General features: G+C 36.3%; 2 protein-coding genes across 2 annotated transcripts in view; one reads left to right on the plus strand and one right to left on the minus strand.

Moving 5' to 3' along the window:
* hif1an (hypoxia inducible factor 1 subunit alpha inhibitor) overlaps positions 1–3,446 on the plus strand; it is a 10,236-nt gene extending 6,790 nt beyond the window's left edge. Inside the window, exons 5-8 of the mRNA XM_079842295.1 lie at positions 320–426; positions 1,990–2,053; positions 2,142–2,252; positions 2,539–3,446. Coding sequence (XP_079698421.1) covers positions 320–426; positions 1,990–2,053; positions 2,142–2,252; positions 2,539–2,595 — 339 coding nt within the window. The 3' untranslated portion in view covers positions 2,596–3,446. The remainder of the gene's footprint in view (positions 1–319; positions 427–1,989; positions 2,054–2,141; positions 2,253–2,538) is intronic.
* A 3,922-nt stretch (positions 3,447–7,368) lies between these two features.
* cuedc2 (CUE domain containing 2) lies at positions 7,369–13,239 on the minus strand. Its single transcript, XM_079842199.1, has 9 exons — positions 13,076–13,239; positions 12,402–12,476; positions 12,166–12,309; positions 12,007–12,068; positions 11,712–11,836; positions 11,467–11,637; positions 8,865–8,929; positions 8,696–8,756; positions 7,369–8,604 (listed from the first exon to the last, which is right to left on the minus strand). The coding sequence occupies exons 2-9, from the start codon at positions 12,473–12,475 to the stop codon at positions 8,458–8,460; spliced, it is 849 nt and encodes a 282-aa protein (XP_079698325.1). The 5' UTR covers position 12,476; positions 13,076–13,239; the 3' UTR covers positions 7,369–8,457.
* Positions 13,240–26,283: the final 13,044 nt, after the last annotated feature.

A 26,283-nucleotide genomic window follows, 5' to 3' on the forward strand; every position in this document is an offset into this window, starting at 1 on the left:
CAGAAACATTAAACATATAAACAGAGCTTTCAAGAAAAAATATGTTGATCTAGGATTCAATCCATGTTAAGTTAGCACAAACACTACCAAATGTAACATTTACTGACATTTATATATATTTAATCCACAATATTTGTCCGTATATATATAGTGCTGTTATACCCAGATTGATTGTATATCAAATGTTGCAATGTTGTACTAGGCCTGAAACGTTTGTGAACCACTTGCTGAACAACTTTGTTTTCAGACTCTTTAAGACTGTAACAATAACAAATAAGCAAAATGTTCAATTTTTTTGTTTTGTTTTTTGCTTTCATAGGTTGATTTTGAAAATCCTGATTATGACAAGTTTCCTAATTTCAAAAATGCTGTTGGATATGAAGCTGTTGTGGGACCTGGTGATGTCTTATACATCCCAATGTATTGGTAAGATTGTTTTCAAATACACAGTTTGATTACCATTATTACTTTATACTGAAGTGTGTTATACACCAGTCCAAACAAAGGCAAAAGGGGAGAGAGTGCTTGGAAACTGTTAGGACTTTTTTATTCTTTTTTGCATTTCTGTTTAGTGACGCTAGTGGTGCAGAAATTACACACTTAAGTTTTCATTACTTAACAGTTTTATTTTTGTGCAATAAATGAATTTGACCTCACTCATACATATAAATGAATTAATAAATGGGATTTAGTTTTACAAAATGTATATTTATATACAGTGAAGTAGTAACCCAACTATTGTTGGCTCTCTCAGTTGCATGGCTCGTTCGGCAGGCCTCTGCTTCCATGGGCTGCTGACTTAGTTTCAAGCCTGTGCGAGTGAATCAGCCATGACGGCTTCCTCTTCCAACTCCTTGCTCCCCCTAGTCACTGGAGGGCAAAATGATGCCAACCAGCTGTGTAATTTTACAGTCCATACTTTTTCCCCATGGCTGCCTGAGTGTGAACATCTCTCCTCTTCTTTTAACCTAGTGTCACAGAAGGGCCTCCATTTGAATTAGAGGAAAACCATAGAATGTTGTATGTAGAATTTCTGTGTATCTGTACTCTGATCCGGCACATGGGCAAATGAGTGGTGCACTGTGGCGTTGTGCCGCATATGAGCTGTAAAGATTTTCATTAGCTCTGTAAAGTGCAGTTGATTTGTGTAAAGTGCACATTGGCACTACAGAGAAGACAAGCGTCTTTAAATGTGTGCCGGGCAAGAAGTTTTAGTCTTGTGTTATGTGATTTGCTTTAATGACTTTATCTAAGGGTAAAGTGGCAGGTGTGTCTGAGAATGTTTGCATTGAGATTAGTTTGACTTTCCTCCAGGCAGGGTGCTCTTATCTTATTTGCCTGTCATAAAAAGCTATTGAATGTTATTATTTCTAAAAGCTATGTGGAATAATTTTTATGCGTTCATTCGTTTTTAGGATGACTTTAAAGTAGAGATTAGGGTTGTGACAATAGTCTGAAATATCACAGATAGCTGATGCCTTTGACGATATCAAGACAATAATTGGCTAATTTTCCCATTAATGCATTAAATTATTACTATTATTACATGGTCCTATATATCTATTAAAAAAAAACTTGCTACTGTACTGTGCTAGACGAACTGGGACTAGTCATAGCACTTATGCTAAATTATTAAATGTAAATGGTCCACAAGAGAAATATTAAAACAATAAATAAAGATAGTTGAAATAACGTTATTAGCATTAGCATATGCTCTCGTCGTGTCAGAGAATTAATGCGCTGTAAATTTAATGATCAAATAAGTAAACCATTGCCTAATATTTTTGTGGAAACCATTTTTTCATGATTCTTTGATCAGTGGAAAGTTCTAAAGAACTGCATTTATTTGAAATAGAAATATTTTTAAGTCTGAAAGTATGAATTTCTTTAAAAAAAAAAAACATCTTAGTGACCCTAAGCTTTTACATGGTAATGTATACATTTATTGAATTATGCTAAATAAATGTTTGCATTGTTTATTTTGTAAAGGTGGCATCACATCGAGTCCCTGTTAAATGGAGGAGTGACCATCACAGTAAACTTCTGGTACAAGGTATGCATTTGCAGCACCATTTCAGTCTTGTCTACATACGTGATATATCTTTGCATGAATCAACCAATATTGAACAAAATATTTCAAGGGGACACCCACTCCAAAGAGGATAGAGTACCCTTTAAAAGCTCATCAGAAGGTGGCCATAATGAGGAACATAGAGAAGATGTTGGGAGAGGCCTTGGGGGACCCACACGAGGTACAGAAAAGTAGAACAGTCAATCATAGCCATTTCCGTTTTTAGGTCCACAGATATGAATAATGCATTAGGAATTCCCTGTGTATTTTGACCTTGACAATAACCTAATTACAAGTATATTTGTGGCTAACCTGCTTTAAACCTGAATCAAATTGTGCATGCCTACTTTTGACTGTGACTAGAGCAAAAAAAAAAGAATAACCTTTTTTCCTCCTTCCAGTATTGAATGAATTGTTTAGCATTGTTCACAGAATACATTTTATATTGATTATTCTGTTCTCAACAGGTTGGTCCATTGCTGAACATGATGATCAAGGGCAGATATGATCATGGACTGAGTTAATGGCCCGAGCTGAAGCCTCTAGTGTGCTGCTAAGACGGTCTGTTTATATGTACGTGTGGATTTGAGTATATGCTTGTGTGTACATTCGGACTGTTGAAATGCCAGTGCATGGCAGTATTTTGGCAGTATAAAGACTTCCGCCTTTTTTCTGCTTCCATTTACTGGACCCATTATTGCTAGATCTGTGTTGGTGTAAGAAAACCACTGGTGAGACATTGATCGATTTGATCTCTCCTTAAAAAGAGTCCTTAAATCCATACGTGTGCAGCATTACATGCTAAAAAATAGACTCTATTAGCATTAGCAGAGCCTGTAAAGCACTTTTACACCACTCAGAGCACCTGTTGTCAGGTTTTGTCCCATGTTGGGACAAAGAAGTTGCCATATGTCATGAGTCCTGTGGTTCTGAGTCTGCATAGTAAAACTGGCAAGAGTGCCTCGAGCATATCCACAAAGGAGGATGATTTACAACTTAAAACCTACCATCGGTTCATTGACGGGTTTAAACTGTTGATGTAATCATTATCGATGGTGTTTTGTGCGTTTGCCTTTGAATTTGATCTCATGACAATGATGTTTCAATGTTTCAGCCACAATATGTTTTTAAAACAAGGGATTTCCTTTTGTAGCCGACTCACTGAATTAAATTTTGCATTTGTATATGCATTTTGGTTCTTCTTTTTTAGCTATGTGTATATTAAGGCAAATGTTTTAGTTTCTTGGTGTTATATTTTTTTAATGTAACATTATATGGTACCATTTCAGTAAGGATTGTAATTCAGAACAAACTACACTTGCCAAGTGTTAACTGTCTCCATGAATTGTAAGGAAATAAAAGATTTTGAATGGTTTGATCTGTTTTTTTTGTTGTTGTTTTTTTGTTTGTTTACATTGCAACTACGATTTTCATTATTGCAGTTTTTGTTATCAGTATGGGTACATTTTGTTAGGGGATAACAGTTTAGGACCTAAGACCAGTTGTGAAGAATGAAGACCAAGACTGAGGAGTGCCAATTAAATAAAGAAAGATTTACTGAAGAGTAATATGCAGTTTCATCAGCAGAAGCCAGCTTCAATTCTCACAAGGAGTTTCTAGGCCACTCTCTCCCTGTACCAGTTTGTACATACAATTTCTCAACACAATTAGGCTATACTCTTTTCAAGGTCTAGCTATGTCATTACTGCAGGTTAAATGATTCTGATTGTCTAGGAGAAAATAGAGTCATAGTAAATTTCCACACATTGTCAGTTAATCAGATGCACGTCTCCATAGATCACATGCTGACGCTTTCACTCCCGAATTCGGCATCTAATGACCTTCCAGGGGCCTGTACCATGATGGTAGTTTAACAAACTCAGGGTTACAGGATTAGTTTCGCGTTGACAAAACCAAACCAATCTATTCAGGTTTTGTTGGTCCCATGATGCTGATCATCAGCTTTCTCTGTCAACTCAGGCTTTGATCCTGAGTTTAGCTGTGACATCAGTAACGAACAGCCAATCACACGCTGTGGATCAGTGAAACTGAGAGAAGCAGCGAGATTGATTTCTCTCTTCTGCAGAATATTACATGATTGAAAAATATTAAGAATTTACAAAAATTTACACAGCAAGAAGAAACGAGCTGTCAATGAAAGAGGACAACTTATGAAGGTTATGAAGTTAGTTTAGCTGATATATAGAGAGGATTGAACAATTAAGCTCTCGTAGTAATTTCTATAGCTTTATTTATAGATTTTAAAACTTATTTGTATGACCTTTATATATTCATTTTAACAAAGTGCCTATTAATGATTGATTAACTAAAATGATTCATGTGTAAATGATTAAGGGTATAATAATTACATAAATTATATCTAAATCATTCAAAATTATAATTATAATTATAAATAAGCATTGTTAAAAGCCAGACGCTTTGGTCTTTAAAAACCATTTGCTATGTAGTGACCTTTAATTTGGAGTAGAAACAGGGGGAGTGACTTTTTTGCATCAGAGTTGTGTCACGTTGCTCACTGCTGATTGGTTCAATTTCAGTTTAAGATCTCTTATCCAGAACATTACCTGCCCTGGAGCAGGTTAGCCGTGGAGCTTAAGTTGCTATGGAGATGAACACTGCTAAAAGCCAAACCACTTTAATGGTACCTAAATCCCAGGATTGGCACAAACTAAGCTTAAAAATATCAGGCTAGCCAGCTAAACCGGCTTCATGGTATAGGCCCCAGGTCTTGAGCAGGGTCCAGCTTGCCCAGAAAACAAGTCCACCCATCTCCTAGGATGCCCGTAATCCACCTCCAATACTGATCTGCGCACATACACAGTTTCTCAGGTTGGAGTTGGTAGAGCTGCATACAGAGAACATACAGATAACATGTTCTTCTCCTCAGAGAGAAGTACAGGCAATATTCATCTTTATTATTTTGTTTCAGTAAAATGAAATAATATAAAATGAATAACATATAATATAAATATAAATGAAAGCATATCATTCAGTCAAAAGGAATGATACCAAACATTCAAGAGAACATTCAAACTAGAAGAAATCATTTAAATTGTCTTAATATCTAGGAGGATAGATATTGATTAAGGATTTGTATATATATATATATTGAAGCAGTAGTGGATTTCAGAATCCACCTCTTCAATTTATCATACAAAATGTGAGTGTGCTAAAATCTGACTTTGACCTACATTATTATCTACTACCATTCAAAAGTTTGGGGTCACCAAGATTTTGTAAAATGTTGAAAGCAGTCTCTTATGCTTACCAAGGCTGCATTTATGTGATCAAAAATACAGCAATATGTTAAATGTTATTACAATTTAAAATAACTTTTCTATTTTAATATTTTTTTAATGTAATTTATTCATGTGATGGCAAAAATGAATTTTCAGCATCATTACTCCAGTCTTTAGTGACACATGATCATTCATAAATCATTTTAATATGCTGATTTGGTGCTCAAACATTTCTTATTATCAGCGCTGAAAACAGTTGTGCTGTTTATTATTTTTAAACCGTGATGCAATTTTTTCTTGATTATTAGAAAGTTGAAAAGATCAGCATTTATTTGAAACATCTTTTGTAACATATCTGTCAGTTTTGTGAATAAAAAGTGTCTGTTGCTGAATAAAAGTATTAATTTCTTAAAAGATTACTGACCCAAAAATTCTGAAAGGTAGTGTAGGTTCAGGAAAGATAATATGCAAGAACCCAATTGGCCACTTCAATCCTTTAAATGTATGCAATGTTTTTCATTTTTGTATCATAAAGTTGTGATCATCTACCTATAGGCGTATCGTAGGCTTGTCTCAGCTGACTTTCTATATTGCCAAAACTCAATGTTGATGTTGAACACTGTACCTACAATGATAGCAGTCATCTATCATATAAAACCTATATCATCACAGAAAGAATATCAAATAAATCAACTCTGGGAACATTTGTCTTGTTACAATCATTCTTACAAAGATTATGTAGGAATAAAATATACCAGAGTAATTCTTAAAAGATAGTTTGAAGTGTTTAACAGAATTATTGCGCAGGTGTTCGAGCATAACTACCAGTGCTTCTGAGCACAATCTCGTGTAAAAATTTTAAGAGAACAAAACCTGTTACTTCAAAGTATCTGCATGATCTTTTGATCTCTAGTTGTCAGCACTGATTTGTGGCTTAAAGTGGTTTCCTCTGTTCTTCATCTAGTCTTTAAATTAAACTGTTTTCTTTTCTCACCTCTGTCTTTAGATGTATAGCCTATTCCTCCACTCTAAAATTCCTTTATTATTTTGACACAATCTCTTCAAAGTACCCAAAGCTCGAACAATACATTTTGGTAACATACAATGGTTTCATTAGTTAACTAGTCTTTGTTAATGTTCATTTCAAAATTTACTAATATATTATTCAAATCAGAAGTTGTATTTGTTAACATCAGTTCATGTTAGTTAATACAAAAAAGCCACAATATGTCATTTTTCGCTGCTAGAGGTCGCTTATTCAAAACAAAGGCGGAGTTTGGATGGACCCTTTTCACAGACTGTGATGACACGTTTTAATGGTCATCAATATCGTAAACCCTGCAACATTTTTTGTATTACATTTTTTTTAACGTATGTACATTTATAACACTAATACTTTGCATATTACTTTTGCATCAAATTACAAAAAAAAAAAATACCGTTGCTGTGAGGGTGTTTCTAATACAGCATCTATGGGAGTGACGGTAAAATTAACATATTTCTCTCTTTTCACTGCAGTCATCAATCTCAGTCTATTTTTTCCCTCTTTTTGAAAGTTGTGAAATCCCTATTGTGGAGTTTTCCTTTTGCCATTTGAGCAAATGGGGACACAAAAAATATTAATGTATACTCTAATTCACCGCTATAAAAGTTAACCCAACAATGACGACTTCCACTTCTGAGAAACCCAGAAATGTGAAAAGGGTCAATTATGCCGCAGACGACCGCTTCCACTTCTTCCGCTCATGCGTATATGGGCTAACGTTTTATCATATTAGATACATTTGAGTGTGTTGATAGTTTTGTTATGTGCGTTCGCTCGGTGGCTACTCTGAGACACTTGTTGCACACTGCAGTAAGCCAGATCGAAATTAGGCATGGTACAACATGGTACTCGCGGTAAATCAAGAAAACAAGATTTTGATGTCATTGATAGATGATGCAGGTCCATGTCCTGGTTAAAATAGCTTATTTCTCTGGATTTAAACATTCGGGATAATGTAAAGTATGCAAGTCAACAAAATAAATAACATTGTTCCATTGGTTTTTGGATATTTTAATCCAAGAATCTTACATATTGTGCCTTTAACTGAAACCTTATTGTAAAGGGTTACTAATTTTTAAAACCGGTTTTAAGAAGTATTTAAATATTAAAGTACAGAACTGAGGAAAGACACAAAATTCATAAAACATTAATTCTTTACTAGTTACAATCAAAAACATCATCAGTCCTTATAAAATACTGTTAATATATTTCAATCTAATCACTGCACTTTTGGGCCATGGTGGAGTTGAATGGTAACGTTGACACTGCGGTTTTATGCCAAAGACAACATGGTCTACATGTAAACATAGTACACCAAGCACAAACAAACAATCTCGAAAAATATTGGTGTGATAATATGGATATGACAATACAATTGTTAATAGAAAACAAGCACATCCATTACTAAAACTATGCAAAGTCAGCGAACTACACAACACAGAGAAACTAACTCTAGTAAATAGGTGAAGGTTTGGTTGATCCAAAGTGTGTCCAGTGTATGGGAAGATTCCCCTTCAGTTGAATCCCGAGTTAACAGGCAGACCTCGTTTTGTAAACTGTAACAAAAATCAACTGTCACAGACCCTGCTATTTTTTTAGTCTCTGTATATGGAGTCTTATTTTCCCCACCTATTAAAATAAACAGTGCAAAATACAAACACTGATGTTCCTGCCACTGCTAAAATGGCTGATTTTATAACAAAACAACCAACCAGTGGAACATTTCAATGGGTTTCATTGAAATTATGTGTAAAACAGGGTTTGGCTTAAAGAAAACAGTCCAATGTAAACACCTTCATGTTTTAGGTATAGCTTAAGGTCTTAGTAAAAAGTAGTTAAAAAATAAATACAGTAACTTAGGACTCGAATAAAAGAGACCTGTTGAGAGATTATACAGAACGGCATCCAATTCAAACCCATAAAACTCCTAAGAAACCAAATCTCCAGCACCATATATGTAAATGGACACACATTTAGACCAAGGTACATTTAAATAAAATCTAAATCATGTGTTTCCAGTCACAGATAACAAAAACAAGAGGGGTTTGACTCTGAATGGTCCATCAACAAGATGCATTTCATCAATGAAAGCGATATTTGCGTGCTGGTTTGAGACTGACATAAGTCTTCTTCATGTCTTCTGGTTCTTCTTTCTTGACTAGATGGTAGCGCTCTCCCTTTGTAGTGACCACCTGACTGCCATGATAGCGCACCATTTTCTTAGGAGCCTGCAGATGAAGTAGAGAGTGGAAAAACTCATCGATCAAAATTCATCGATGTTATGCAATGCAGTCACTAAAAATGACAGCAAAAACTCACATCTTTTGGAGTGACTGGTCTGTGTACTTTCTTGTCTTCTTCATTATCAACCAGCATGTACCTGGTGGGTGGTCCAAACATTTAAATACGTTTTTTTTTACTTGCAATGACATCCGATATAACAGGTTTGTGCATTAGTTTGAAAGAATTTGAGATCAAGATAACTTACTTTTCTAAAATGCTTGCTTTCAGTTTCTGATCAACTTCAGCAGAAACGGTCTTCCCTTGGTTAGCCTGAAAATATAAAATGTTAAAGGCATCAGTGTTATTTTAGTATAATTTAAATACTATTATAGTATTTATTACAGGGTTCCTACACATTTTTTCCATTTCAAAATTCCATTATTTTCCAGACTTACATTTCCAAACAGCATTATATTTGGTATAGTACAGTAGTCATCTGTAAATATTTTTCATTTTCTTTTTTTTAATTGGTTTTCTCAAAGTGATAACATACACTTAATATGAAGGGAAGAACCTAAAATGCTATATAACCTGCATATACTCACCTCTGACACTGTATATACTCTGAGACTGATACTGTAAATACGGTATGATCACCCAAAAATTAAGTTGCTGGTTTGAGTGGCACACAATCATTCATTTAGTAAAGTTCAAAAGAGACTCGCTTATGGTAAAGAAAAAAAGTTGTGCGCATGTAATTCATTCCATCGTAATCGACAATCACTAAACTTCTGTCATGAAAACTGCTTGTATGATAATTATTTTTATTTTTTTAGAAAATCTTAATTTTATAGTTTAGAAAAATGAATAGAGGCAATAGTTTGGAAACACAAATATTTTTCCACACTCTGTTTTATTCCCCCCCCCCACACTGCGTAGGAACCCAGTTCTTTTAGTTTTAGTAATTTTGGTACTTAAAGGGATAGTTCACCCAAAAAACGAATTAAACCCCGCGGCTCGTGACGACACATTGATGTCTTAAGACACGAAACGATCGGTTTCTCAGAGAAACCGACCGGTATTTATGCAATTATTTTACCTCTTATCAGACGAATGTCTTCAGCTCTGCAGACTGCCATCACTTCCTGTGAGTGAGGTCAAAATTCCGACCGGGTCACAGATATGTATACGTAGATTCCTCATTCGAGCGATCCACGCAGGCCTTAAGACATCAATGTGTCGTCACGAGCCGCGGGGTTTAATTTGAAGTTGTCTGTCCATGTTTTTTTTCCTCTAATAGAATTAGACCCCATTGACAAGCATTATATGAGTGACACACAGCAACGGTTGGAGTTAAACATCTTAATTTGTGTTCTACTGAAGAAACGAAGATACCTACATCTTGGATGCCTTAGGGGTAAGCAGAAAAACATCAAATTTTCGTTTTTGGGTGAACTATCCCTTTAACCTTAAACTTATTATTATCATCATTATTCTTCTTATTAGGTTAGTTGTCAGGGCAACATTTCTAATGTTTGTTTATGTTTTTTAAGTTTTTCATCTAATAGTTATATTTTATTTCAGCCTTATTTCAATTAAAGGAACACGCCGACTTTTTGGGACTTTACCTTATTCACCATATCCCCCAAAGTTAGATAAATCCATACATACCATTCTCATCTCCATGCGTGCCATAACTCTGTCTGACGCACACACCGCTAGCCTAGCTTAGCACAAAGACTGGAGGTAAATGGCTTCATCTAGCCTACTGCTCAATAAGTGACAAAATAACGCCAACATTTTCCTGTTTACATGTTGTGATGTGTATAGTTACATTGTGTACTAAGACCGACAGAAACTGAAAAGTTGCGATTTTCTAAACCAATATGGCTAGGAACTATACTCTCATTCCTGCATAATAATCAAGGAACTTTGCTACCGTACCATGGGTGCACAGGTGCAATGATATTACACAGCACCTTAAAATAGTCCCCAGCACGCTCCCTGTGCAAGCAGGTTGTCACGTTGGTTATGTTGATGGAAGTGTAATATCATTGCGCCGCTGCAACCATGGTACGGCATTAAAGTTCCTTGATCATTACGCAGGAATGAGAGTATAGTTCCTTGCCATATCAGCCCAGAAAATCATAACTTTTTCATTTTCCGTCGGTCTTAGTACATGATGAAATATATACATCACAACATGTAAATAGGAAAATGTTGGTGTTATTTTGTCACTTATTGAGCTGTAGGCTAGATGGAGCAGTTTACCTCCAGTCTTTGTGCTAAGCTAGGCTAGCGGTGGGTGCGTCAGACAGAGTTATGGCACGCACAGGAATGAGAATGGTATATGTGGACTTATCTAACTCTGGGGGATACGGTGAATAAGCTTAAGTCCCAAAAAGTTGGCATGTTCCTTTAACGAAAATAATTTAATAACTTAAGTTTTAGTTAACAATAATAACACTGAGTATTTACACAAACAACAAAATAACACTAACATCTTTAAAATATAAAAACATCCCTCCTGAATCAAATTCAAGAGATAACTGGCAAATAATCGGACTATCTTTAATTTTGTCTGTTATCCGTGTAAGCAAGTAAATTGTATTTATATAGCACATTTAAACATAGCAGAACTATCAAAAGTGCTGAACAGAGTAAAGATAAATAAAAAAAATAATTAAAAAAACAAGAATAAAATAGAATAGAGACAAAGGAAAAACAGACAAAACAAACAGTAGAACAGAAGTATAATAATATTAAAAGGCCAGAGAATATAGACACGTTTTAAATGTTGACTTAAAAATGGTAATGGAAGGTGCAAGGCGGATGTCCGGGGGCAATTGGTTTTCAAATGAACTCACATTGAGAGATGTTGGACACGCAAGCTGGACATCTCCCTCAATAATGAGACGAACAGCTTCCTCCATGTCTCCTTTAGCAATCAACAATGCACTTCTGGCCTCAGTCACACTGCATTTGGGAAACATCTCAAGAAGATGTTGCTCCTGGTTATCCCACGAAGATTCACTAACCTGAAAATACATTTACAGACATATTCATTATCCAGCAACTGGAACATTATGAATGTGCCTGAACGGCCCAATACCTGAGCTGTGGCTCCCTCTGCTTGTAATGTGAGGTTTTGTGTCTTCTCTCTTGAGCCTCCGTGGGTTAAAACAGAACTTTCTGAGAGGGGAAATGTATCTTCCTCTAATTTTATCTCCCCAGATTCTTAAAGACACACACACAGACACACAAACAAAATCACAGTTCAGTGTGTGTGATATTTTTTTGTATTCATAACATGCTTTTGTCCTGCACACCGCTACTATTAGTCATTCAGGTGTGAGGAGTTTTTTGTTAATCTGAAATGACAAAATATGTTATCAAAGGAAAATTACCTGTGTCCCGGGCTGAGGCCAACTTTGATGCCAGATTAAACATCATCTCACAAACTTTGACACTGCAAGATAAAAAAAAACACAAGTCGAAAAGGCATTCAAATATTACAAAAAAACTCAGTTAGGATTTAACTTACAAGACATCTGCCCCCAAATTACCTGTCAATATCTGAGAAACCAGGAATGTAGGCCTCCAACATTTCAACAAACACCTCTACATCAAAGTTTTCCTCCACACTTCCTTGAGATCCCAAATCTTCTAGCACACCAGTGATATAGGACAGAAGCACGTCATCTAGCGTACTAATAAAAATAAAAAATACGTCATTGGCAGATTTGCACGATTGAGGGGGAAAAAAAACTTTAATCAAACGTATGAACTGACACGCCCTCACCTCAGATCCGCGTGAGGAATATATGACAAAATGAAGTCGTATAGCGCGTCGTGGATTATTTTTTGGAGATCCATCCTATTTGCAATCGGATAAAACAAAAAGAAAAATTTGGAAGAAGCAAAAACAAGTTGTCAGAGAAGTTATAAGGCAAGTATGTTGCAGAAAACAAACACGACATTTCTGTGGCAGCGTGTTGGAGATTGTGCTCAATATGTGAAGACACAATTGATATCAAAGTGAAGGTTAAACAAATAACGTTAAACAGTTTGCATAAATGTCATTTTCAAGTACCAGTTACAGCAAAAGTCGCAACAAACTATTTTCTTATGCAAGGCATAACTCGTCGAAAAACATTGTTTATGGGCTTCGACGTGGATACAGATTCAGTGCATTTTTCGTGCACTTTTACAATTATTAAGTGTTACATATGTTGGAAAACATGTTTGCAGTGCACGCGATTTCCATAAACTGTTTTGGTAGTCGACGGTAATTACACAATTGAAGAATCACCCTTATGTTTAACATTTTAGAAAAATGAATAATGCATCCATTAGCTGTCAAAGAGACATTTAATACCGATATCATGATTTGTTTATCTGTGCTCAGTTGGGTAGCCGATGGCTAACTAGCATTGTCCTATAACATGCGACAAGGCCTTTAGACGTCCATCTCACCTTTGGATCACAGCTGAAAGAACAAAAAGAAAAAAATCTTTTCGTAAAAATTGACTACGTCAGTTGGCAAGTTTGCAATAAATCGTAAAACGTTTAGCTAATTCATTAGCCCTGCGCGCGGTCGCTGAGGTTCAAAACCTAAGACGTCACGTCCGCTTTAATGTAAACACACCCGCCTCGTGTCACTGTTTTGATTGCATTTACAGACTTGCGCAAACGCATTTTGTTCTCTTTATACACTATTCTGCTGTATGATAAAGAATAGTTAGCTTTACGTGTATAGAGTTCACCCATAATAGACACAATAGTAAGCTTGGAGTTCAAATTAATGTGACTACCTGCTGATGCATTACTTGTATGTGCTTTGCATTGTTTTGCTTCTGTTGTTGAATGTTTGACTATGTTTGCTTGCTATGATAAGTTGCAATTGGGCTATATTTTGATAGAACACTTTTTAATGCTATCCTCTCAATTCGCAAACAAAGGCCAAATTCACCCATAGCACCCCCCCCCCAACCAGTTAGAGATAAAACAATTTACAAACAATCTGTTACAAAAATAAATAACAATTCGACTATAGCAATGAAAAAACAATGTAAATAATTTTGTAATAGTGTTATTATTGTACATAAAATGTGCATTCATATTTAATTTATTTTTTACATTTGTTTTTATTGCTGAAAAAAACTACTATAATACAAATAACAAAAATATTATTTACAATGTATGGCTGTTATGTGAATTGAATCATTTATGCAAATAATACATTGAATTAGTTAATGTATCTGTGAAATGCAGTTGTTTTCTGTTTAATGAAAATGGTTGGGTGCTATTGATCTAGCTAAGAATGCTACTTCGGTAGAACAGTTATCGGTCTGTCTCTAATAGCAAGCAGTATCTGTGATGTTTTCCTGATCTTGTATAATGCCCTCACATACGTCAGGTCAGCATCTGTTAGCATAAAGAGAGATCCAGTGGTTTCTGGTGGTTCAGTGTTATTACACTAGTGTATGCTGTCACGCCTCCTGATTACAAATTGGTTTCATAGATGTTTAGCGCTGCATAATTAATGCTTCATCATGCGTGTGTGTTTTATCCAGCTGCACTGTTTCATTATTAGTACAGGAAATACAGTACATGAGGCTGATAATGAGTCTTGGAGAGGACCTCTCATCTTGGCTGGACTCTATTTAACCCTCTTGGGTCAGTTGCATGTAGAATTGTCTTACAGATTGATTGAATGCATGAATGAAACCCATCCCTATTCCTTACAGTAGGTATAGTACTGTGCATACTGCGTATTAAGAATAGCAGTGTGTTCATTTAAGCTTAATGCTTCACTTGTCAATAATGTTGACTACAAAAACACAGCCTACTTGTATAGATAGTAGTAGGTGCTAGCTTTTAATATGCACCAGATAATATGTATCCGTAATTGTATTTGAAAAAAGGGTTGTGGGGTAAGACAATGATGTTAATTACGGTAAATTAAAGCGGTACATTTGTGCTTTTTTTTACTTGGTAAAATACTTCTTGAAACAGTAAAAATGTAAATGGTAACATATGAAATTATAAAAACAATGTTTTGGCTAACAAAAATTTTAGCGATGAATAGTTTAAATAAAAAAAACAAATGTGACAACTTGAATTTTAAATACCTGGTTTGAATCTGACCTGTATGAAAATGTTGTCATTAAGAACAATTATCTTTTTAGTTAAATTATACCTAGTTGTATAGTGGTCTGTTGTAACCCAACAGCTATTGATGGTGCTTGAATTTAAGTTTGGAGGATAAATTGTGAGAGGTTTTTGGAGATATACTGATAATGTTTGGTGAGATTCACGGTGTGAACGCTAGGTGGCTGCATTGAGTCATGTTACACTTTTTCATCCTACTGTTGACTTCAACAAAAACGTTGCAGCATCTGTTGTGAAAAAAAGTAGTAGTATGTAGTATTTATGGTGTTTACAGGAAATCGTTAGTGTTCATTTGATATTGTTTCTTGAAATATAGTTTTGCTCTTTGAGTAGGCCTATTATAGCAAACATTTAGGAAGCATTTAAGGAAATGTATTTAATATAATATTACTTATTTTCTTTTAATATGCAAATACCGTTTGCGCTATGGACGTACAGTTATATAAAAAGTTATTTAATTTTATAAAACGATAAGACAAAACAGTATGTGTTTATTATACTGCTACTGGAGGCACTGTTAAAGTTCGCCCAGTCTTGCCTTGCATTCTCTTATTTGCCATTACTGACACAAGAGAACTATTTTCCAGTTGAAGGCACGACGTGCCCCATCTGCCAGTGTGCCAGAACCCTTGAGCTCAAGGTGGGCCACTGAGACCCTGTACTGAACCTGGAGGGACCACTGTGTCATTAAGCACATCCCGTAACAGAGCTTTAACATACTGTATGAGAAACAATACACTATGTTAAAATGTTATTAACAGCCCTGATGTTTGTTTTACACACCCGGCTGTTGCTCTGTGCACTCAGAAACCAGATGAGAAATCAAGAGCTGTGGTATACGTTTAGTATCAAAAGTTTCATTTAAGTTTCCTTTACAAAATAGTTTAAAAAAATAGTCTCTCAAGATTAATTTGGTATAGAGAAGTTTCCCATGAAATATAATTGACCTTTCATTATGTTTGTAATATTGTAGATAAATAGATGCCATTACTGATAGATAGATAGATGTCATTATTGTAGATAAAAAGAAAAATTCTTAATTTAATTTTCCATGATAAACCTTTAAATTACAATTTGATGACACCTATATTATTGTGTATTGTATCAGTATAAATCAATTTTAGCTTATCCTCTAACTTAAAACTATTTATTTATTTGATATAATTACAATTGTTTTATTTATCTGTTATAAATGAATAACTACATCTAAAACATTTAGCGTTTAAAACATTACAAAGTAATTAAAGGGGTTTTCACTCCTTGTTACTGGTATGCTCAAGCATGTCATTCAGCAATGGAAGGCCAGGATCCACAATATGCATATTGTGTTAAAAGAGAAAGATTTCCATTTGATCAGACACAATGGAGGAAGACTTGATCTCCGTTTTGCAATTTCCTCTCCTTCGTTAGAGGAGCCAAACACGGTGCGAATAAATTTACTGCCAAATTAATTACCTTTTCCCCAACTTTAGACAATAATACCAGAAGCTGTCTGTCGGAACACATCTCTAATTATTTTATTAATGTTTGATTCACAGTTCAGGTACAGCGATTTCACATTTTTTATTAACTTTATTATACTTTGAAGTGAATGTGTATTATTATATATTAAATGATCTTGAATTGAATTACCCAAGTGCCAAAATCAAATCAACAGATTTTTGTTTTCGTCTCACAGATACTGTTCAAAATTGAACAAATCTATTGTGTAATTGAAGCCACCAAGTTTTATTAATGAGATTTTTCAAGCTTTCACAATTTGTTTCCTAAGCCTCAAATGGTGAAATAAATGAATAGAATTGAATCACGCAGGCACACTGCATGAAATTGTGCTTTTAAAGTTCATCATCACTTATATGAGTGGGAAATTATTTAGATTCAGGCTTTTTAATGTATTTTTTACTTAAACAATTTCAAAAACATTTCACCTAACTTATCTATATTCTGAGACAATGCCATTTAGACTAAATGCTACACTAAAATGTTACGCTTATATAATAATAATACATTTTTATTGTGCATTTTTTCACTTGTTCATTGCCAGGTGGTGATCTCTTATCTGTTATGAAAGACTAGTAGCAGGAAACTCAATGTCAAACAGTAGCATGTATTCTGCAGGCATGACAAACATTATTTAGACCCGCTTCTGTGGCCAGGGTATCAGGCTTGGGGGTCTGGAGCTGTATCAAGCCATCAGAGCTGGCTTATCCGGACTCCTGCAAGGCAATGCTTGCCTTCCCGTCTGGCTCCTGCTTAGATCCTGTCTCAAGGAAATAGGCACCAGACTGGCCACTGCTCCCTAAGACCCACTGCGAACAAGAGGCATAATGCGGTTTTGTGCAGTGGACGCCGTCCTACTCTGATGTAGATGAGTTTTAATGCTTGAATAGACCACCGAACGTCCGGTAAATATACCCCAAGCAAGCATGACTGAATTTGTTGATTCTAAAGTGATATTTAGCAGCCATGAAGCCTCCATGTTTTTAATGTCTAATGCTGCAGGATTCATATGAAATGATCATATTAATGGCAGTTTTACATGCTTAAACCACTATGAGAGGTTTAGTTATATGATATAATCATTTGAACAGTCAGCTTGTCCTACCATAAACTTGTCTTTCTTTCTTCTGAAAATCTCGACACAAATAGTGCAGACAGTATATATGCATGCTATAGCGTCTATGACAGATCTTGTGGCTTATGATGTATGAAGAGCTTCATATCAAATGAAGACCTTATTTCTGGCTCACGCTTCGTATCAAGCCTGTCTGTGATATGACCCTGGCACATAACTGGTTAAAGCGTGTCCGCAATCCATCTTCAGGACCCCCTGCATATTAACATTGATCTGTTGGAAATGAAGAACAGACGTGTGTTATCGTTTACAGTGGGAAAATTTTTCTTTCTGTGATAGATCTGGAGAGCAACATTTCTGACAAATGGCCTTTCTAATGTGTTTTGTTTTCCGTCAATAGTGTGGCTCTTCTCTGGATCGTGGATCAATAGAGGCAAACGCTCTGTGTGGTAGGATTTAAAGGGATAGTTCAGCCAAAAGTGAGTTTACTCGCCTAATGTTGTTCTAAACCTGCGTGACTTTCTTTTGTATGTGAACCACAAAAAGAGTGATTTAGCAGAATGTTCAAGCTTCTATTTTCCAATATAATGAAAGTGAATGATGACCGTGGTTGTTTCTAGGGGGGAAACGTCTTCCTAATTAACATCTTTTGTTTTCCACGGAAGAAAGAAAGTCATACGGGGTTGGAATGACATGAGGTGTGAACGACAGAATTTTGGGGTAAACTATCCCTTTAAGATTGCCTTTTGTACAAACTTTGGCAATGGTACTTTGCTTTTTATGTGTTAATACCCCTCTGTGTTTTTGAACAAGCCTTGAATATTCAGTGGTGGGTAGTCCGTATGGGGGGGAAAGCGTTTTTACCAGTGAACATACATTTTCAGGACTGTTTCCAGAGCTTTTGGGTGTCTCTCATGTGTGAGACTGCTCAGTGGAGAGTAGACTCCCCTCGGTAGAAACATCTGTTGTAGAAGGGCCTGTCACTTTCCCTTTTGTAGGCTCTGTCTCTTCCTCAGACTGAGACTGTCATCAGGTTTGATCATTTACGCGGCTCAGAGAATAATGTAGCAGAATTGGGCATGCGTTCATGCAGTTGAGTAACTCTCTGCGTATACGTTTTTTCCTTTTCGAGGAGATTTTTGTCACCAAAACCCAAATTTAAAGAGCGAGACAAAATGAAAAGAATATTTTGTTTCCCTTTTCGAACTCTGAATTTCAACATGAGACTTTATTTGATTGTGTTTGTAATGACTTGGAGAAGCCAACAAGTTTAAACCTTCTTACTTTTTGCTTGCATTTTACGTCATGATTTTTATGATCCGGCATTAACTTGAAAAATAATCGATGTGACAGACTTAAGCTATTTGCACAGACAGGCTGGCTCATTCATTCAGCCTTATCTCAAAGTTTTCATAGATGAGATATACTCATGTCTAAAATGGCCCAAAGGTGTGGTGTCTCTCAAGGCAGACAGGAAATGTTTTTAGAGCAGCACCACAACAGTGCCACAAGGCTCCTCACCTCCTGGTGTCTTCAGGTCAACTGCCATTTATCTTGTGTCAGAGAGCACCTTGAAGTGATTCTTCATCTTATCTTGACATTAGAGCCGCGTCAAAACATGATGTCTATGCCACTGGCGGGAATCCATAAATAAAGGTGAAAATGCAACCTGAGCAAACAAACTCAACCTTCATCTGCATTTATTTATATACTAAGGTGCCATCACTGTGTCTGGTGAAGCGATTTAAGTTTAAGGATGTTTTAAGATAGTTCATTCATGAATAATAAGCTGTCGAATGGAAATCATCCCTCTGCATCCCTATTTTCGGAACTAGGCACTGAAAAGGTTTGTATAAGGTCGCCCACCGTTTGTTATGGAAGTGACTTTTTTTCCTTGTGTTTAAGTCTTTATATCTCACAGTTGCAAAATTAGTTTCTTGTAAATATGACTTTATATCTCACAATTGCAAAAATATTTATTTTAATTATTACTTTATAGCACAATTGTGACTTTTTATATCTCAATTACAATTCGTTTTTTGTAAATGTGACATTCACGATTGGGACTATTGTAACTTTATCACACGGTTTTGACTATTTCTAACTGCAACTAACTGTATCTTCTAACTGTAAATGTAAATGTGACTGTCTTAGTTGCAATTGTAATGTTATTTTTTTTATTAATGTGACTATTATAATTGCAACTTTATATTGCAAAATTGTTTCTGTTAAATATAAGTTTATATCTCACAATTGCAACTATTTATCATAATTGTGACTTTATTTCTCGCAATGTAACTATTTCTTATTTCTTATTAGTGGGTTTCCATTGCTTGTCGAGGTTGTATATGATATCTCTAACAAGCCTTTTGTATTTCTACATTATAGCTCAAACGGGCATCTGATTTCTGTTGGGAACATTTTGTCTCTTCAATAAGATATTGACAAGGATTTCATTGGTACAACTATTATTGACACTTTAACAGTTACTTTATTAATAGCTCATGGCTATCGTTAAGTAGTTTGAGTTGCTATAATTGGATTTGATTTTTTGCTCCTTTGTTTATTGTCATTGTAAAAGCGGCTTTGGTTCAAACATTGTTGTTGTTTTTTTCAGCACAAGAAGCGCATGGCAAAAATACACCTTTCACATTTAGATTAACTCAGGGCAAGCTCAGCCAGACCTTTGCAGTTGGATGCACAGGTGGTTTCTGAGTTCACCTGCCCTCTGAAAGATTGTCTTGCTTATGAAAATACAGGTTATTTCAGGACGAAAACATGCTTGGCTTCAGCGTAAGGGCCCCGTGCCACTCTTGCCTGTCACCATATTGCTCATCTTGCACAGCGAGTGGAATTCCAGCCCCGGTCTGCCCCGCTCTCTCGCCAATGTGTGTGTTTTGTTCAGAGACTGTATTCCATTCTTCTAACTTTGTTCCATTGACTGAGTTGCCCCGAGTGAGCTATGAGAGACGCTGGCTTTCTGTGCCAAAGGTACGCTAGCATTACTGTCTGAAGAAAATAAAGCTTGCTGTTTCGCTTTGCTGCCACCAGATGCAATTCGCAGCATGAAATACGGGCGGTAGTCTCTGGTCTCTGCGCTTTGTGCAACAAAAAAAATTGCAGGGTGCTTTCAACTCAAAACCCACCATTTTCATTTTCAAATGATACAACGCTGTAGTCATTTTTCTTTTTTTGTATTTGTCTTTTACTCGTTGTGAAGACCAGGCTGTATATTTTTTCAGAGGTACAGTTAATCTGATTTCATGAATTTATTATATGAAAGTGTCAGATTTCAAAATGTTGAAGAGCATTGTTTTTTTTTAATAATTTCATCCCAACATTTTGCTCCCATAATTAAAGATATAATGGTTTTTGTATGAATCATTTTAGCTCCATGTGCATTGTTGTTGCGGATTGGCACATAATAATACTAATGCTAATAATAATAAAACAACCTGATTGCAAGTTCCTGTCTTTTATCTACCACAGACAATCCCTTGACACACAGTCTTTTTCCCATGGCCAATTATCAGATCACCTTTACAGGCTCCTGGTCGGTACGATTCCACACCTATGCTATAAAACACCGAAATGTTGTCTCTTCACTCAGTGAGACAACACCAGTTATTGAACTTAGCTTCCCCTTCCACAAAAGCAGCTGTAGCTTAAAGGTTAAAGTGTGTTTGTCCTACAAGCTGTTTTAAGAGGCATAGTTGTTTTAACCTCACTTTTATTGACACTAACCTTTTATAGTTTTTATTGTTATTTGCAGTTTTTGGTTAGAAGTATATTTTTATAGGCTATTTTATTTTTTAAATATATATTGTATCTGGGATACACTGGGGTGGATCTTTAAATAATAAATATAAATGTTTGTATTTATTATAGATATTTAACTGTTATTTATGTATATATTTTTACCATTTGTGTAATATTGATGTGTGTAGTGCATAAAACTTGGCATGTTGCCATTTATGTTGTTTTTTCTCAAGATAATTAATATCGAAGCTTCCTCAAGGTGAAAAAGGCAGATCAGAGAGGCTTTTACATGGTTCCGATTTTCAGTGGAGCCCATGTCATTTTCATATTGATTAATTATCTCCCCCTCTGACGTTCCAGCAATGAACTGGCCCCTTCTCTATCTGAGAGATATATTTTATCTTCCTCCACCATTCATGTACACATTTATTGAATGTGGAGACCTCAGGATTCATCTTTTGGCCACCATAGAAGCATAACTAATGGCAACATTAGAGTGGTTTTGTGAACGAGGCGACCGGATGCAGGTTAACCAAGCAAGAAATAATCTAGGATTTTATATCCTGCATGAACGAGCATAGGATATGCCAGGAATAAATTCATCCCCCAAAAATAATTTGGGAGGGCGCGTTTTCAATGGGACGGTTTTTGGGGAGTCGGATTGCCGCCGCTGATATGAAAGCAAGGGACTCGTATACGCATGTGTGGCATTTACAAGCAGATAATCGCTGTCAGTTTAATGTTTGGTCGAGGTCAAATGATCTATTTTGTCTCTGACCACACGTCTAGACAGCTGCCATTTAGAACTTCACGTTTCTTTGTGTGCATTCAAGACTTGGCCCGTTCTACTCCTCCTGCCCAAACAAGGATTTTTTCGAGCGGTTGACATTGCCACACAAGCTGTCTGTGGAATCCCCTTTAATTAAAGTGACATTTGAAGCTTTTCTTGGACACTAATAAACCTGGAAACCCATTAAGATCTTCCTAATTACTCCGTTTGGGAGGAAGGAGAAACACATGGGCAGCCAGCGCAGGGGTTAGCCCGCTGGCATTTGGCCCCAGAAGCTTAGAGCCACACAAAAGAAAATGTCCCCTCGGTTACCCATCCCTCCCAGCTGAGCTCTGCTCCCCCTTGTGTTTTTGCTTGCGATGAATGGAACTATATGACATGTCAGTCTTAGAGTGTCCATTCATGGAGTTGAGGGAATGTGTGAATGAAGCCTCTTAATTAGAGCGGCCTCGACGAGTCACCTGACTCGTCATTAAGGTGGTATTAAGCGAGCCCTCTGTTTTAATACGACCAGGGGAGGGAGCGTCTCTTTGTGCGTGAGTCGAGCATGACAGTGAAGCACTCGGACCGATGCTTAAGAGGTGGTTCACCCTATTCTTTCATGTTTTTGCTATATGACTTTTTTTTCTCCTGTGAAACACATAGGGAGATATTTTGTCAGTACGATGTTGTTTGTTTTGGACCACATTGACTTTCGTTGTATGCTCTCAGACAAAAAAGGAGGCTTATTTACCCATAAATGGTGCATATTAGTACCTCAAATGTATTACCTAAATGGTATTGGTCTATACAATATCTTCTGTGTTCTCATACAGCACAACATTAGGGTGAATAAATGATGACAGAACTTTCGTTTTTGGATGAACTATCTCTTTCAGCAACTCTTAATTTGTAAATAAAGCAAAATATGTGTTTATACATCCAATTTAGTGTGTGTTTTATCATCTCTGAGGGTTTTTCTCAGGTTGCACTGCGTGCTTTTGGAAATCTTACACAGTGTACCTAATGTGACTCGGGAACCCACTCATCTTCCAAAAACGGCTTGCTGCACAAACAAATAAAGATGATGAAATTCTCTTATTGTCATTTCTCGGTGTGAAGCTCAAGTCTAAACAGCCCTCTGGTGCTTTCTGGTACAAACAGGCTGATGTGTGTTTAGTGCATGTCCTAGTCGGCAGATTAATGACATTAACGAAGTTTCCATTAGGCCAGCGATGGGGGGAGACAGGGGCGTCCATGCGGAAAGCCACATGACTGAAGCACTGATAAGAGAAAATGAAACACATCTCCGTGGGCCAAGAGGGGCCAGGAAATGCCACTCCAAATTAGCCGCCGGCCCAGTTTGTTGTTACTTCATTAGCCCAACAGCCTTGGGAAAAATAAAGAGGGAGGTTACGACCTCTCCCGTGTCCAAATGGGAGGCCCAAAAGAGAGTCTCTCCAAAGTTTGCCTCTCTCCCTCACCCTGCTCTCTCTCCCTCTGTTTCTCTCTATCTAAAGACAGGTGGCTGGGAGGGATGTTCCTGGCACCAAACCAGAAGTGACAAAAACCACACTAGATAACAATTTATTTAGCGCTCAAACACAGGCCTGGGGATAGCCATCAGGTAGCGTGCCACCCAGTGCCAACACGGAGCAAGAAGGCCATCGATATAGAGCTAAGAGCAGAGCCGAGCGGCTAGCTTTGTTTCATGTTTTAGCATACTGAGAGATTTTTTTTTTTAAAGGCTCAAGTTCCACAACTTCGGACCACAACTAAGCTCTTGGTGTTGCTTGTACAAAACCCCTTTACACCAGCTAAAACCCGAACAACCTTAGCCTTGAGTTGTGATCAGGTTTCTGTGTTTTTGGGTCTGCATTAGCTTAGCATATTTGTGGAAAACAAAACCCCTTGAGGCATAGTGTGGCCCTTGTTGTTGGTAATGTGAGTGCGATAGCAGCTCCTCATTTAGCCGTTGGTGACTTTATTAAAGTGTATAGTTTCAGACCCCTGGTGCCTTAGCTATTGTATTCTCACCCCTCTATAGCAGGGTTAAGTCCTGCGCTGCTTGTGAATACACAAAACACCTCTCAGCCACATTGACTGCATTCGAATGCATTCAACTCGCATTGAAGGCGAAGTGATTGTTGCTCTTATTTGTCCTGGAGTTAAATGACATAAATGGAAGTCTTAATATTGGTCTCCTTTTGTGTTCATTTCAAAATATTTTTACAAATGTTGTGACCTCAAAGAGGTCAATTGTATATGGGGTTGTCAATTTAGCGTGAGTTAGTTATAAGAAATAACGTGTTCAAGAAATGAACACAATTAGGCCTATTTGTTAAGAGCTGTGGAAGTCCTTAAAATGTTCGTCCTAAAATTGCATTCGATCCGAAGTCAGCAGCCACCTTTTACAGTTCCTCCTCAACCAAAACAACGAGCTTATGCTGCGTTCACGCCATAACTACTGTAATTTCGAAGAGATGGTAAGCCATGACTCTATGCTTTTCCAATAGCAACAGTATCAACCCTAAAATGAATCTGCAGCAGTCAGGCGGGACAGGTCAGTGCTCTTTTAGTTGTTTATGTTCATTATTATAGTAAATCTGGCGTCTCATGATTCTTTTGTTTGCTCACTGCTGTACGCGCTCATGTGTTTTGAAGGAGGCGTGGCTTTGAAGATGCTCTGAAGGGAGGGTGAGATCTTATGCTTTCAAAGCTAGCTCGCTATTGCGAACCTCTCCGAAATTTGCCTACCCTACCTTTAACTTGACATGGCTCACAAAGCAAAATGCCAAATTTGTCAATCTGTATGTTAACCAAACTTTTTTTCAACCAAAACTGAATTGTACAGAAATAAAACTAACAATATGAACTTCTCTCTTTAATTCTTCCATCTGGTACATTAATCTAATGTCTTTGAATTATTTTAATTTGGGGGCTTCTCTCAGTAAATATTGATATGAGATTAATTTGATTAAAATAAGTCTCATATACTCACCAAGGCTGTATTTATTTGATCAAAAATTAAATATACAGTAAAACGATAATATTGTGAAATATTATTGCAATTTATTCCAACTCTTTCTATTGAAATGTATTTTAAAATATAATTTAGTCCTGTGATGGCAAAGCTGAAGTTTCAGCATATTACTCCAGTCTTCAGTGTCACATGATCCTTCAGAAATCATTCTAATATGATGATCGGTTGCTCATGAAACATTTCTTATATTGAAAACAGTTGTACTGCTTCAAATTTTTGTGGAAACTAAAACATTTTTCAGGATTATTTGATGATTGGAAAGCATTTATTTGAAATATAAATATTTTGTGACTTTAAAAGTCTTTGTTCAATTTAACTTTTGATCAATTTAATGGATCCTTGCTAAGTAACACGATTCATTTCTTTCTTAACTTTTTTTACTTACCCCAAACCTTTGATCGGAGGTGTAAATAACTGTATTTAAAATAAAATAGTTTGAATGCTCTGATTATATAGAAATTAAAGTTATGTATAATTTTACTACATTAAAATGTATATGTATGAAAGGTACACATCTGCACTCAGACATATTGCACCAACATGCATGTTTACCTGTTCTGATAACAGATGTGGATGTCTGAGGTGTAGTTTGTACTATGTTCACAGAGTTTTGCTTTGCCAAGCACCCAGTGGAGGGGAAGACACGCGGCGGCCTGTCTGATCTCAGGTGCTAAGTGAGCATGTAATATTCACCTCTGGGCTGAAAGGCAATCAGTGGCCAGCAGTTGGGAAATTACAGCGATGAGTGCAGCAATAACGCTCTGTAACGCTTGAGTGTGTGGATGCTTGTTTTATAAGTCATGTACTTATACTTAGATATACTGTGAATGAGTTCTTGCGCTTCATGGTTTTTATTTCAGCGCGTGATAAAACTGTCTGCTCAATAATGGGTATAAATGCACCATTCTTTGAGGAATATGTTTTTAATAATGATTTTGGATGTTTGCATTTGAGTTTGGACATAGCTCAGCGTGTATGGACTGTCAGTATGTTGCTTGTCACACAAAACTTGGAGTGAATTGGGAGTGTAAATGAGAAGTGTGAAACACTTGCTGTGTTTTAAGCTCTTGTGTGAAAATTGCAATGCCAGCCAAGCACATTGACTCTATATTTGTTTTTAACGCATGATATATTGAGCTTTTTGTTCTCTCAATGTTTTTGTGTCCGATTGCTATATTAATTTGTGTATAAAATATATCTTTATATTAAACATTTTACTATCTTTTTATCTTACATTTTCATGAGGAATAAAAAACAAATGACAGCTATTTTAGAGGAATTTTATTTTAAAATATGAATGATTAATTCACAATAGCAGCAATTGATATTATACTTCCACAATATGTCTAATCCATTACATTGAT

The sequence above is a fragment of the Gobio gobio genome (genome assembly GCF_949357685.1).
Source record: "Gobio gobio genome assembly, chromosome: 18".
In the NCBI taxonomy this organism is placed as follows: Eukaryota; Metazoa; Chordata; class Actinopteri; order Cypriniformes; family Gobionidae; genus Gobio; species Gobio gobio.